This window comes from Periplaneta americana, chromosome 2, assembly GCF_040183065.1.
Source record: "Periplaneta americana isolate PAMFEO1 chromosome 2, P.americana_PAMFEO1_priV1, whole genome shotgun sequence".
NCBI classification, from domain to species: Eukaryota; Metazoa; Arthropoda; class Insecta; order Blattodea; family Blattidae; genus Periplaneta; species Periplaneta americana.
In genome coordinates, this window is record NC_091118.1 from 34,622,906 (window position 1) to 34,637,476 (window position 14,571).

General features: G+C 41.2%; 1 protein-coding gene across 3 annotated transcripts in view; it reads left to right on the forward strand.

Moving 5' to 3' along the window:
- The window catches only part of rno (PHD finger protein rhinoceros), an 83,130-nt gene extending 69,324 nt beyond the window's left edge, over positions 1–13,806 (forward strand). For 2 of the 3 annotated variants that reach the window (XM_069815093.1, XM_069815085.1), the window contains 3 exons: positions 409–616; positions 717–842; positions 4,564–13,806. In XM_069815093.1, coding sequence (XP_069671194.1) covers positions 409–616; positions 717–842; positions 4,564–12,432 — 8,203 coding nt within the window. In that variant the 3' untranslated portion in view covers positions 12,433–13,806. The remainder of the gene's footprint in view (positions 1–408; positions 617–716; positions 843–4,563) is intronic. The other variant, XM_069815103.1, reaches the window with a different exon arrangement.
- The last annotated feature ends 765 nt before the right edge of the window (positions 13,807–14,571 follow it).

Below are 14,571 nucleotides of genomic sequence, written 5' to 3' on the forward strand. Positions count from 1 at the left end.
ACCAACGCTCTACCACTGAGCTACTCGGGATTATTATATTACTCCAGAATGCGGATTTGTCATGAAGCTGGCAGGAGTAATATTACACTTTACTGTCGTAAGTGCTTAAAATGCCTCATGTACAGAAGAACATTACAAAAAAAAAAAAAAAAAACTTTATAGCCTCAAGTGTTAATATAATCATTTTCATATGGATAGTATTATAAGGAAGAATGTTATTTTCTGGCGAATAGATCGTAAAACTATCCAAATGGTTGACACACTCCTTGTTCATGAAGAAAGACTTCTGTATGTATTGGAAGTCTGGAAGTTGTGGGCTGTGTAAGAAAGAGAAGTGTTTAGTTTTCTTCTCATAAATTGCCAGAATTACGCGTCTTTGATATTTATTATATTTGATCTGTTTTCCAGGCTGCAAGAAATAGAGGCGGAATTCGATAAACACGTGAGCATAAAAGATATTACACAGCATATGGATGTGGACTCTGAAGGGATCCAGTATATCTACAACTACTGGAAGTTGAAGAGAAAGGTGAGGAACTATTGCCAGGACCTCAAAAGTCGGACATTTGAAGCTACTGTTAGTGGAAATAAAAATCAAACATCATACAAATATTTGGTTTGTAGCACAGTACTGAAATTTATCTCGAAATTGAAAGTTAATCATATTTTATACTATAATGTGGTTATATTAAATGAAAATAATGTGTTATGTACAGGCTGGCTTCAATAAACCGTTGCTTCCACCAAAGTCAGAGGACGTGGACATCTTGTCTCGCCAACAGGAGCAGGCAGATTTGGAGAAGATGAAGATGTTCGTACAGCTTCGGCAAGATCTGGAGAGGGTCAGTACCTGTTTAAAACATCCAGAATTCGTTGCTATTATTTTACTGTAAGAGCAGACATAGGAAGGACATTGAAATAATTGTGTTTTGTTGGAAATATGGGTAACTTCTGTGTTAAACCAATATATTTAACATTGGCATTAATTACGGGTTTTTTAGATATCTTAGAAAGAAGTGACCGAACTGGTTGATCATTTTAATTAAGAACATATATTCCGAAATTTTCACCCAAATTATATCTAATGGTGTTTTATCTAAAGAAATTTCAGCACAAACAAGGGTATGACAGGATGATTAAGTTCACTATTATTCAATTTGATAATGAATGGGATGATGGATATGAATGACTCCTACAGGATGGGAGAAAATGAAATAATAGTGTATTATACATTAAGGGAGAGATTTATCTCGAGGGCTACAAATGTACTGAGGGGAAAATGTGTTTCGATCCCATGTGTATATACTAGTGTTGTCGATGGACCAAAATATTTAATCGATTAACTGTTTGAATTTAATCGATTAATCGATAGATTAATCGAGTTTTGATCGAGTTGAAAAAAATGTTTTAATATACTGTAATACACAATTATTGTTAAATTTAACTTGTGTTCTGTTATAAGTATAAGTATTAAATGTTGCATGTCTGTATATATTGTATTGTTATATTACAAAACAACTAGTTTAGTTACTTACTAACATATTTATTATGAGGCTTATAATTTATTGTGTCAGTTTCTCCGGGAATTTTTGAGACAAACATAAGTAACAAAAAGTATGAAGATTCACCTAGTTAATACTGCTTCATCCATGATTTTAAACATGTGAGTGCATTCACATGCTCTGAATTAAGTGCCTCTCTACGTTTAGTAACAATGTTCCCTGCATCACTAAACACGAAAAAACTTTTTTTCTGTCAAGCACTTCTCCGCGATTGTTCAATTTAAATCCAAATGTTTCACTGAGTTTACCTCTCAAATTTTCATATGACATAATGGAGTTTACACTTTTCACAGACCACAGAAAACTGATTTCTTTTCTTTATCAAACTAAACACACAATTGTCATATAAAAACTCAGTACAGAAACTGTAAGCACCTGCAAAAGTACAGCAGTCGAAACAGAAGACTGGCCCCTATTGTAATCCGAATTGCCAGATTTTAGAAAAAGAAGTAGTTACGCCCTCACTTGCACACAGTGTAGACATGGCTATTTTATAAGGAATGAGGGGGACGAATCCCAGAAAAGTATGTATTTCATATGCTAGGAAGATAAGCTGACATGAAGGTGGAAGTTTCCTTGGAAAACCATAAAACTTAATAAGGGTTTCGCATTGTGTTTCAACTTTCAATAGAGGTAGACTAGGTCACTGTCCTCATATCTCCATCTCTTTCTGAAGTGTTTGTGCAAAGATTTTTCCTACGATACCTGGTTTACAGTCAGAAAATTACAGTATTATTGTGCTTTGAAGTAAGCAATTTTTGCGAGAGAGAAATATTGTCGGAATTTTTAGTATGAGTTTGTATTAACAAAATAATTAATATCACCTATAACCGATTAATTTTAATCGACTCGATTATTCGATTAAATGTTTTTGATCGATTAATCTTACAACAGAAATTGATCGATTAATTGATTAAATCCCACAACACTAGTATATACTATTTTTTTCAAGGCCGTGACTAAATTGTCACCTTTTATTTTAGTTTTCTTTATTGAAGTTTGTTTGAACTATTTTTATTGAGGGCATATGCACTGATGCAAAGGAAATGTCACAATAACGTTCTTCTGTTTATATTGATTGTATTGTTGGGATTTGTATTTGCAATGCAAAAGAAATAACTTATGCTGCTAGTGAGGCAGTTTCTGGTTTACTGCCAAAAAAATCCAGAAGATTATATGAAGGTGCATACACTTGTTTCAAAGAATTGTGTTTATTGAAGAATGTACAAATGTATTCAGAAAATGTCTTGTTGGTGTATTTCACGGAAAGAGTGAAGGAATACAAGTCTTCTACAATATGGGCACAGTATTCTATGTTAAGATCTTGTTTAATGGTAAATGATAACATTGATATTAGTAAATATGAAACATTTGTTGCATTGTTAAGGGGGAATTCAGTTGGATATCATGCAAAAGAATCTAAAATATTGTCCAGGGATGATGTTCAAACTTTCTTCTCGAAAGCGGATGACGACGTGTATTTGTTGGTTAAGATAATTAGTATATTATAAATTAAGGTTAGATCGCTGTAACACATACACAGAACATATAGAACATATATTAGGGAGAGAAGTACTACATTATCTCCCTAAGGACAAAATATTACATTTCTCTCCCACTTTTGGTAACCTAGAAACCGACATTTAATCATGGCCTTGGAAAAAATCTATTTGTTATCCTGACAATATGGTCTTAATCTCTGACATATATGTGGTGTTTGGTCAGAACCTGGTAACTCCAAAGAACTGTTTTGAGGTGCGAGCTTTTTTATTTTCACTTTTCCTTTAAAAATCAGAATTCTAGTTTACATACAAATGTGAATGAAAATAACATAGATTAGGACACTGTATGCTCATGCTTTTCTATAGCTTCTAAGTAGCCTAGCGGTAGATGTGGATAGCAGAAAATACCAGTTTGGAGTTTTCATGTTCTGATCAAACACCACAGAATAACCTTTAAAGATCATTATATGGTTGGTTGGTTTCTAATGCCAGGGGTTTGACAATAAAGTCATTTGACCTCTTGCACTCCAATATTTTTCAAAGATATTATCATGGCCAGCCACTGAAGCACAGATTTTGAGGTGTTCCAAATCCATTTCTTGGTTTGAGTTGCACAATGGGCAGTTAGGGGACTGATATATTCCAATTCTATGCAGGTGTTTGGCCAAACAATCATGGCCTGTTGCCAATCTAAATGCAGCTACAGACGATTTTCGTGGTAAATCGGGAATTAACTGTGGATTATGATGCAGAGAGTTCCATTTTTTCCCTTGAGATTGTGCTATCAAATTTTGTTTGTTGAAGTCTAAGTATGTAGATTTAATAAATCTTTTCACAGAGTAATACGTAGATTTAGTAACAGGTCTGTAAGTAGCAAAGATCATTATATGAATTTTCTCTTAGTAACACAATATGAATATAGAAAAGAAAATGCTATGACACATGTAAATACCCTTTACAAATACAGGATGAAGTAATAGGAAGGTGATGACTACTGACAGGAAAAATATGAAATTTCATGTTATAATTGGTAATAGGATAAGACTTCTGTTTTTAGTTCTATTTAACACCTCTTGTTCAATTCTTTCATCATTACTTAGTGTGATACCGAGATACCTAGAAGTTCCTATATTCTCAGCCGACCTTCCATCACATACTATGTGTACTTCTTCTTCTTCTTCTTCTTCTTCTTCTTCTTCTTCTTCTTCTTCTTCTTCTTCTTCTTCTTCGTGTCTCCTGTTTTGACGCCCACATCATTTTGCTTTCTTCTGTATTCACTGTCATTCCTTTCCTCTTCAGTTCTTCATACCATTCCACTACTGCTTCCAGTCCTTTCTGACCTATGTCAGGACTTAAACTTTAAGTCCGAAGAGTAGCCTGATGATTCAGGTGATAGATGCTCAAGTTTTTGTGTATTGGCCCCACAGCTCTTCTCTCTTTACAAATTTAATATGCGGGAATCATCAAGATGTCATAGTAAATTATTGTTCTGTTTTCAGGTGCGGAATTTGTGCTACATGGTGAGTCGGAGAGAAAAGTTGTCACGGACATTCTTCCGTATGCGTGAACAGACTTTCCACAAGCAGGCTGCTGTTCTAAGTGATGCGAACTGCAATCTGAAGGTAAAGGAGGTAGCAGCTGTCATAGAAGCAAACCACGGTCCTTCGATATATGATCGCTTATACTCACAACCCAGTGCTGAAGATCACAGTGCGGACTTTGATCTGGTGCTTGCCCGTATTGCGGGCATCGCTTCGCCAAAGCCAAGCATTGCAGACGAGAAGAGCAAGACAGATTTGAATGGCCTGGTGAAGTGTGCCTCTGACAAAAAGGCCTCGATGGAGAATCCGTACAAAAGACTATACTTCAATGGTGCAGGTCGACGTAGAAGTAGTCTGTATGGTAGCACCAGTGGCAGCGAGACAGATACACCTGCCCCCTCAGGAGGAAGCAGACGACCTGGGTGTAATGTCCCTGTTCGAAAGACTCCTTCTTCTACAGCGAGGTTAGGTCTTGCAGACAGTGCACCATCCAGCTCGGAAGAGGAGAAGCCCCCTGTTGTAACAGATACTGTTAGGAAGAGACCACCTTGCAATAGAAAGAACAGCGTTAGTGGTTCCAAAACTGTAGAGAGAAAGAGAAATAAAAAGACATTTATTTCACGGACAAAGGTGGAATCTTCTAGTGAGGAAGAAGAGAAACCTAGTAAAAGTTTATGGCAGTCCCCACGTAGCAGAACATTGCGTCAGATGGAGCGAGAAATGGGTGACAAGGCATCAGGTAGTGACGATACTGATGATCTCATGTTGCCTGTGAAGGCCACCAAGAGTGAACCAAATAAGATCAATGCTATATATTCTGACAGTGATTCGGAGCTCTCTTTGAAAGGTGATGCTTCAGGCGGTGATAGAAATGAAAGTAAATCTCCTTCCAATATCCCAAGTGATTCACAACAGCATGTGTTACGTACCAAAGCTGCGGTGAAAGAATTCTCAGCAGGTTTGCAGACAAAGGTGGACAAATCTCCACAGAAAAACAACACAAAACTTACAAAAACTATGAAGAAAGAGAAAGAGAGTAAGCAGGATGACTCTATGGATGACGATTTTATTAAAGATAAGGAGAACGTTAAATCTTCCAGAAAGAAAGAGTATGATCCCACTGACCTTATTGTTCCTCAAAGACAGGCTGCTAAGAAAGCTACAGAAAGTATACGTTGCTCACAGGGGAGAACAAAAGAACAAATTCTGTTTGAACAAGAAGCATTTAAAACATCTCCTACTAATGAAGAGCCAAAAGTTAAGCAAAAGGTTAAGCATAAGACAAAAGATATTAAGGATTCCAAAATTCAGAAGGATGGAAAATCAGGTGGCGATATATATGACTTTGAGAAAGATAGCAATGATGCTCAGGAAATACTGGCATATGTTCCTCAGAGACAAGCAGCGAAGAAAGCTGCAGCACACATCAAGAGTGGAATGACAAAGCCAGGACTGAGTGAAGCAGATGCGGAAGCAGCGAAGATAAAGAAAGATTCTGCAGATGTAAAACCGAAGAAGGAGCCAGAGATTGTAAAAACTAAGAAAGATCAACAAGAACCTGAGAAATCCAAAAGCACAACGAAGATATCAGAATCTAAAGGAAAAGCACCTTCGAAGTCTCGTGAAATACTTTCGTCAACATCGTCATCTAGTTCTTCTGAAGAATCTTCTACATCAAGTAGTGAAAGTGATGATGAAATTGAAGAGAAACAGAAACCAACTGCTAAACCTGTGAAGAAAGATGTTAAATCTGATAAGGCAAGTGACAAGAAAGCATCTATCGAAGCTCTCTTCAGTGATGTAAGTGATAAGAAAACAAAATCATCTCCAGAGAAGAAGAATGCTAGTAAGAGTGCAGGAGAGTGGCCCTCGGGTGACCATCCATCTGATAACAGTTCATCAACCAGCGACTCTGACTCAGACACTTACACAAGAACACAACAGAAGAGTCGTGCTAAGCCTGCTCCTGAGGAAAAGAGTGAACCCAAATTAAAATCGGCAGAAGCTGAAGACAAAAAGGGTCCGAACTCAAAATCGGTTGGCAAGAAATTTAAGAAGGCGCCTGACAAGAAGCTTAAAACTTCCGACGGGCGGCCTGAACTTGAGTTTCAGCCGCCGGTTATTGAGAGAGATGAACCACCACGAGCCAAAGAGAAGCCTGGGAGAGGGCGGAAGCATGATGCCCACAAGACATCTGGAGCAGGTGAGGAAGATAGGGTCAGAAATGCTGAGAGTAGATCAGGAGATCTCTCTAGTTCCAAAAATAGAGATGATTCCTCCCCCTGTGGTGATGATACATCAAAGAGAGAGCGACCTCCTGCAGGCAAGCGCAACCGGTCGCGTACTCCGAGAGTTGAGGAGCAGCCGAAGCGGAGCACAGAGAGAGAATCAGATGCAGAGAGAGGAGTCCATAAGAAAGACCAGTCCAAACAGCATGAAGCAAGGAAGAGAAAATCAAGTGAGATCGAACAACCATTGTCTGCAGGCCTGCGTCGTGACATTGTCAGTGCGGCCAGAAGTGGCAGTGAGCCATCTGCAGAAGCAGTGCCCCGTAAAGAGAGAGTCAAGTCCAATGAACACGTGCCATCTGCGGCCAAGAAAGTTGACAAGAAAGTAGAAACAGAAGTGAAGAAAGTGAGTAAAATGGTACAGGAGGTTACACCAGAGAAGGAGTCTTTAGGAAGTCAGCTGGAGAGAGAAATAAGTGAAAGAAAAGCAGAGCGGGAGACGCCAGGTAAGAAGACTTCAAAAGTAACATTAGATAAATTGTTCCAGACAAAACCTGCAGAGAAAGAAGGAAAAGCATCAGAGAAAGAAGTTCAGAAGGAGACTGGGAAATTGCCGCTCGAAAAAGAAAACAAGAAAGACACATCTTCTAAAGATTCCGAAAAGAAGGTTCCTGTAAAACAGGAATCACATCTGAAAGAGAAGCAGAAGTCTGTTGACTCCCATGCGAAAGTATCAACTGTAACTGAACCATCACCTAAGAGATTACTCAAAGACAAAGAACCAATTGAAAGTGAAGATAACAAAAAGAAAATTAAAGAACAAACACCTCAGACAGAGAAAGATGTTCCAGCCAAAGCTTCTAAATTTAATTCAATGACAACACTAGTCGATAAACGTGCAGAGAAAGATTTGAAGGACACAGTGATTAAAAAGGCAGAGAAGCCAGTTGATATAGGAGTAGACGAGAAAGAACCATTGTTGAGGAAAGAAGACATTAAAAAGCCATCGAGTAGTTCTGAATCAAGCAGTTTTAGTGATAAGGATGAGCAATCAAAGGATATGAGAAGATCTTCTGTTGAATCGAGTGAAGATGATGACAAGACTAAGAAGAAAGCTAAGCCCATGCCCAAATGTAAGAAGAAGGCTCTTGGAATACTCAGTGATGCAGATGGTAGTCAAGAAGAGCAACGAAACGTTGTGGAACAAAAGGTTGAAGATATTCCTCCTGTTGATGGAGTGATCAAGCCATCTACTACTGAACCTCCTAGAGTTGAAGAAGTCCCTGTTCCACCACTGGAAGCAACCATTCAGCCTCCAGAGCAACAAGTTAGTGCTCCCATTGCAAAGGAAATGGTGGCCCCTGTTCTGACACCTGAACAGGTGCATCAGGAAATTCCTGCAGATGCTGCAGCTGCAGAGAACAAAATGGCTACAAATACTAACCAGGGCTCATTTACATTGATGCCACAACTTGAGAAGGCTTGTGCATTAGATCTAGGCAATGAGTTCCAGGTTCCTGAGCAAGAAACTGTGGAAGCAAAAAAGATCACTTCTCGTTCATCATCACTGAATGTTCCAAATTATCCACAACGTTCTATATTCTCTCCTCAACAGCCATCAAAGGACCCTCCAGTATCAGAACTATTTGACTTCGAAAATGATATTTTGGCTGTGGATGAAACTGTTAATGATGATGGATTTAGCATTGCCCGTGATCCTGAAGAAATTATGCGTGCTCCACCACTGACTTTCTCTTTCAGCAGTGAGTTCTTATTTAAAGAAGATTCAAAGGAAGATAGTGCAAGGGAAACTCACCTCTTGGTTGAGAAATTGAGATTGGAGTATGCAAAGAAGTCCACCACAAGTGTTATTCAGCCTGAAACAGCAGAAACTTTGCCCCCTGTGCAAGATGATGGAACAATACAGTTGGATGAAATGAGTGAAGAAAAACCAGAGATGCAACCACAAGTAGTAGATATTGTTGAGTCAAATCCATGTGAAGCAAAAGAAGAGAAGCCCCACGACATGGTTGCTGAAGTTAAGTTAGATGTTCCAGTAAGTGTTGAATGTCCTATCGAGAATAAATTGCCAGTTCCTCATGTGGAGACTCATGAACCACCACCACAGCCTCCAGAAGAGCAGCTAGACAAAAACGAAGTGCCACCATATGTGAGTGGCGATGCCAATGGTCAATACGAATACCATCCATGTAGTATGCAGCTTGAGATCCCCAAGGTGTCTATTCCAGGACGTGAGAAACTGGATCGAAGTAACAGTGCACAGGCAGATGAGCGGTGGGTGCCCCCAAGTTTGGATTTTGTGCAGCAGCAGTCCGACCAACATCACGGTATGTTGCCTACACATCATTACGAAACACTTCCACCTGCACCTCTGGACTGCACACCTGCGCCATCTCCTTACACTGATCTCCGTAATCGAGCCAAGTGGACAGAAAGTGAGATTCTTCCAGTCAGACGCTCATCATCCTCGTCAGCATCATCCACCTCGTCGTCATCTCACCGTGAAGAGCAGGACCCAACTAAACGTGATGATCTCCATCTTCCTCCACATACGCCATCAGGTGCAGACATTGCTTCTTACCAGGGACTACATCCAGGGCTCCCCTACCTCACCGATGCTCCATCATATCATCCTTACTCAGAAGCATCTCCCTTTGTTGGACCTGTTACTTTATTTCCTCCTTCAATGCCATATCCGTCTCCTGGTACTTTGTATCCTCCTTTTGCTCCTCCTTTCCCCACCCCTCACTCGCTCTTGCAACCAGTTCCAAAACCTCCAGAGGAACCACCCCACATGCCACCTCCTTGTGGTGCTGCCTTCACGTCATCAAGTCATAACATGGCACTAACTGCAGCAATGGTCTCGCCCCCACCCTCCGTAGCTACGCCCAATCTTCTCCCTCCTGCACCATCCCCTGTCATGCATTCAGAGCCGCCACTCACACCAGCTTCATTTGTTCCTTCACAAGAACCCATCCAGCAGTTGTCTCTCCCCATGTCCCCTGTGGGAAACAACAGAGGGCCTCTGAATCATCATCAGTCTTCCCCAGTCGCGCCTACAGATCCCACACCACCATCTTCTGTTCCAACGTCATCTCCAGCCCCTCCAACTCCTCAACCGCCACCACCACCACCACCTCCACCTCCTCCGCCGCCTCAAGTATCACTTCCAGAGTCACAAACCCCCAAAGCAGCATCGAACAGTGGAGCTGTGGGAAAGAAGTCACCAGCAAAACCAACACGTACTTCAGCTCGCTTCATTTCTCAACAAGGCAAGTCTCCAGGCAAATCCCCTGGCAAATCACCACGGCAGCAAGAGGCAGCATCAGGCAAGGCTCCGTCACAAAGCCGGTTGCGAGAAACTGGCACCAACAAACGTGGTGGAGGAAGTGGCAAGATTGTGAGTCGTGCAATGTACAACCAGCCCCGAGGTGGCTCACGTAGAGGTAGAGGTCGTGGCAGAGGGCAACACGCACAGCACTTCCCCGACTCTGATTTCAATACCATTCACAGTAAGCTGGTGGGCACAGTATACGATCTGGAGTTCGATGACGATTCTCCTAGCGAGAGTGTAGAGAACTTGCGTGCAATGAGGGAGAGGCGGCGTTCAACAGACATGCACGAAAGAAAGCTCTCTGAGAACGCCTTCCTGTCCCGAGACTCTCCGCCCTCACCCAAGTTCACCAGCCCTCCACACCAACAGATACAGAATTCCAAGCTGCGTAGTTACGGTGCAGATATTAGAGATCTCAGGCCTCCTTCACCACTTCCTGGACTTCACTCTGCGGATGAGTTGTTGCCTCCTCCATCTCCAGTCAGCAACACAACTTCGGACAGGATGGAGCAGTTTCCAGATGTGGTGCAACCTCTACTACCTGGCCCTGTCGACATGCGCACGTACAGCTCCTCATATGAGCCAACACCTAACAACAACCCCGCAGCTTATCACAATCATTTACTTGGAACATTTGCTACTGCAGCTGCTGAGCAGCATGTTACAGACTTCGAGGAAGACTTGGAGAAGGAGCTGCATTCTGTGCTTGCTGCTAGCAAGCATCCAGAAACACAGAAAATGACAGAGGAGGTTACAAAACCAATTGAGGAGGCACCAGTTGGCCAAGCAATGAATGAAAGTTCGTCAAATAACAAAGTGTCTTTGTTAGATTCACGCAATCAGCTCAAAGTGAAGATCAAGGGTCCTTTCCTGGATGCCAACTACGCAGCTGCATCGACTGTGCCTCCTCTCGCACAACAGCAGCCTCTCTTGCCAGTGATGCCCACGATGGACGCAGTTGCAGTCTCCAACATCATCCCTGCAGCTACTACCGCAATCTCATCAGCTGCGTCATCATCTGGAACCTCGAATCTACGTCGCATGCGCAAGAAAGAGCTGTTGAGACAGTATTGTTCCCAGGACATGAATATGGATGATCCTGCAGGAGGTGCAGTGACTGGCCAGGCAATGGCGCCCACTGCTGCTCCACCCGTCAACCGAACTGTCATCACTATCCCCAAAGCAGTTGCGTCCATGACATCTATACCCACTCGCGAAGACTACAAAGCCGTTGTGGATGCAAATATGGAGAAGAAGCGGCGAAAAGAAAAGCCTTTCTCGTCATCGCAATCAGTTCCTAGGGAACTGAGGCATTTAGATCTTCCTCTGGATCAAGATGAGTCATGCCCTCCTGAAAGAAGGCGTAGCGTAGGCTCGACAGGCAGCAATGCTTCATCCACTCACCAACCCGACAGCATCACAACACCACCCATCAAGAGACGGGGTCGACCGCCCAAGTCGTCTGCAGTGCCTGCTTCTGGACCTATCCTGGTTTTGGCTCCTAAACTCAAGATTAAGATCGGTAACAATATAATTGGGGCACCAGAAGCAGAAAGCAACATTGAAGAGAAGAAGCTGCGAGTGCGACCTCCCAAGAAGAGACTTACCAGCGTCCAGATGCCGACCGTGGAGGAGTTGAAACGGGAGAGCATGAAGTTCCGCCGCATGATCATGGCAGACTTCGACGAGGCGGAGAAGAAGCAGAGCAAGTCCGTCACTGGGAAGCGTCGCAGGCAAAGGCAGTTCGATGCCATGCAGCATGAGGTGCAGATCATCACGGCGGACGAGAAAGTGAGTGCACCGAAACTCATTATCAGGTTCAACAAGCGCAGTGCAAACAGTGTAAGTAATAGTGCTGACAGTGCAGGTGTGGGTGGAGATGGGTCTGCCTCCGCGCCACGGGCAGGCGAAGGTGTGGAGAGCAGGGTAGGTGCCTCGGCCTACTCCAGCGCCGGAGCAGACCCTTCCAATCCACCCATCACCGAAAAGGAAGGCCAGCCCTCCACCGCCAGTGCGGCCACAGACAGTAATGACGGTGGCAAGGGCTCGGAACTTCTGAACGTACGGACGTCCAAAGTGACCCCAATTCGATTAAAATTAGCTCGGTGCCAGGAAGGTTACGTTATGAAGACGCAGCCGAGCCAGGACACTGCAGCGTCAGGCAGTGAGACGAACTCTACACCAAACGATGCAGAAGACGGTGGTAGTACTCTGCCCGTTAACAAGGGCTGTGAAGTTAGGTGATGAACGTGGTAACCTAATGGTTTTTAGTGATCTGACGACGTGCAGCAATCATGTAGGGCATCACCAAGTGATCTCCCTCTCTCACTTGCCACTAAAAGTGTGCTCGGACTTGTACAAAGGTGACTGAAACGTAGCTTTTAAATTCAATAGTGTTTTGCCAAATGTTTTAAATTAAATTTATTATCCAGTTTCCAATTTGTTCTCAGTTCACGTTGTTAATCTTCGAATGCGAATGTGTGACGTGGTATTTAACTCTTTTAGACTGTCCTGTATATTTGCACAGTGTACGTAGCTTAGCGGAGTGCAGAAGAAACTTTAGTGTACAAAAGTCAATTACTGGTTCAAGACACGAATTAATATTTTTGTACATATTGTAAGTGTTAACAAAAGTGTGTGAATATAGTACTGTATTTGTAAGTTTATATTTTATTTAAAAGATATGGTTTGCAAAATTTGTTAAAGGAATTTAACAAGTAAAACTTCTAAATCAGTCAAGAAAGAAACTCTTAACAAATGGCTTGTATGTTATTCATGATTGATATATTTGGCTGAGCTCTGTTGATGGTTGTGATGTTGCCACCGTATCTTTTGAAGAAATGTTAAACATTAATTTTAGCACGTATGTATGTGGCTTAACTGAATGCGATCCAAAGTTGCCATTTTGAAAACAAAAGTGTACCTGTCTGCGGGGTGAGTGAAAACATTTTCAAAATTCTTCTTCTTTTAAGTATATATTACACACACGTACACACACTCACACACACACATGTATATACTATATCGCGATGACTTTCTTGCCGATCGAGGCAGCAGTTGTATTTCTAAAATTGTAGTGATGTCCCAGGAAAGTTGAGTGATTGAGACTGAAATCCTTTTTAGAAATGTTTGCAGGATGTCTTGGTAACAGATATGTACCTCACGTTGCAATAAACCTTGTTTTCTATATGTACATACAGTGGCGTGAAGAACATGGTAGCACAAGCCATTTGTTGTTTCTCTTCCCCTGTCTCTGTGTGCACGTAGTACTTTTATATCATGTCAAAAACGTGTTTCACATTTTGCATGTTTTTTAGGCATTGTTCTTTCTGCTCCGTTGTTTTCTTTTATATTTGTATAAAACCTCGAGACCCACCCATCCTTTGTGTATGAAGTCATTCTCTCTATCTCTCTTTTTTTTTTTCAAAATACATTGTACAAACATTGATCGTTTTGTACAGAGAATATTTGTTTTTAATTATTTTTCTCATGATTACAAAGAAGCTCTATGTTATTGTATATAGTGTAAAAGTGATGCTGGTCCTGTAAGATAAGGTGTTGTAATGTGCACATAGATGCATCGTCAAATACAAATCTTTTTTTAGAACGAGAATATAATGGTACCGTTTCTTTTTATAAACTTTGTTATTAACTTTAAACATTTCACATCATTTCCTTGTGCCTTTCTTTTTCCCTCCTTGCACCTAAATATTCAGTGAATGCATTGGCGTATATTCTGAGTGGTTATGTTACTGTTCTTGGTTTTTTATTAATTAGTTTAATATAAAATTGCTGGCTTTTGTGTACCATTACATGGGAGTGGCAGTTTGTGGTATAATTTGTAGGCAGAGGTATGAAATTACAGCATTAACTTTTTGTAGTTATAGCAAAAACGTTTTTAAAAATACCATTTTATGTATTTGAAGAAGAATAATTTATTAGCTAAAATCTGTTTACTGTTTTATATAAAGGAAAATAAGATATGTTTCACTGCGGGCTAAAGCAGGGAGATGCACTATCACCTTTACTTTTTAACTTCGCTCTAGAATATACCATTAGGAAAGTTCAGGATAACAGGCAGTGTTTGGAATTGAACAGGTTACATCAGCTTCTTGTCTATGCAGATGACGTGAATATGTTAGGCGAAAATACACAAACGGTTAGGGAAAACACGGAAATTTTACTTGAAGCAAGTAAAGCGATTGGTTTGGAAGTAAATCCCAAAAAGACAAAGTATATGATTATGTCTCGTGACCAGAATATTGTACGAAATGGAAATATAAAAATTGGAGATTTATCCTTTGAAGAGGTGGAAAAATTCAAATATCTTGGAGCAACAGTAACAAATATAAATGACACTTGGGAGGAAATTAAATGCAGAAT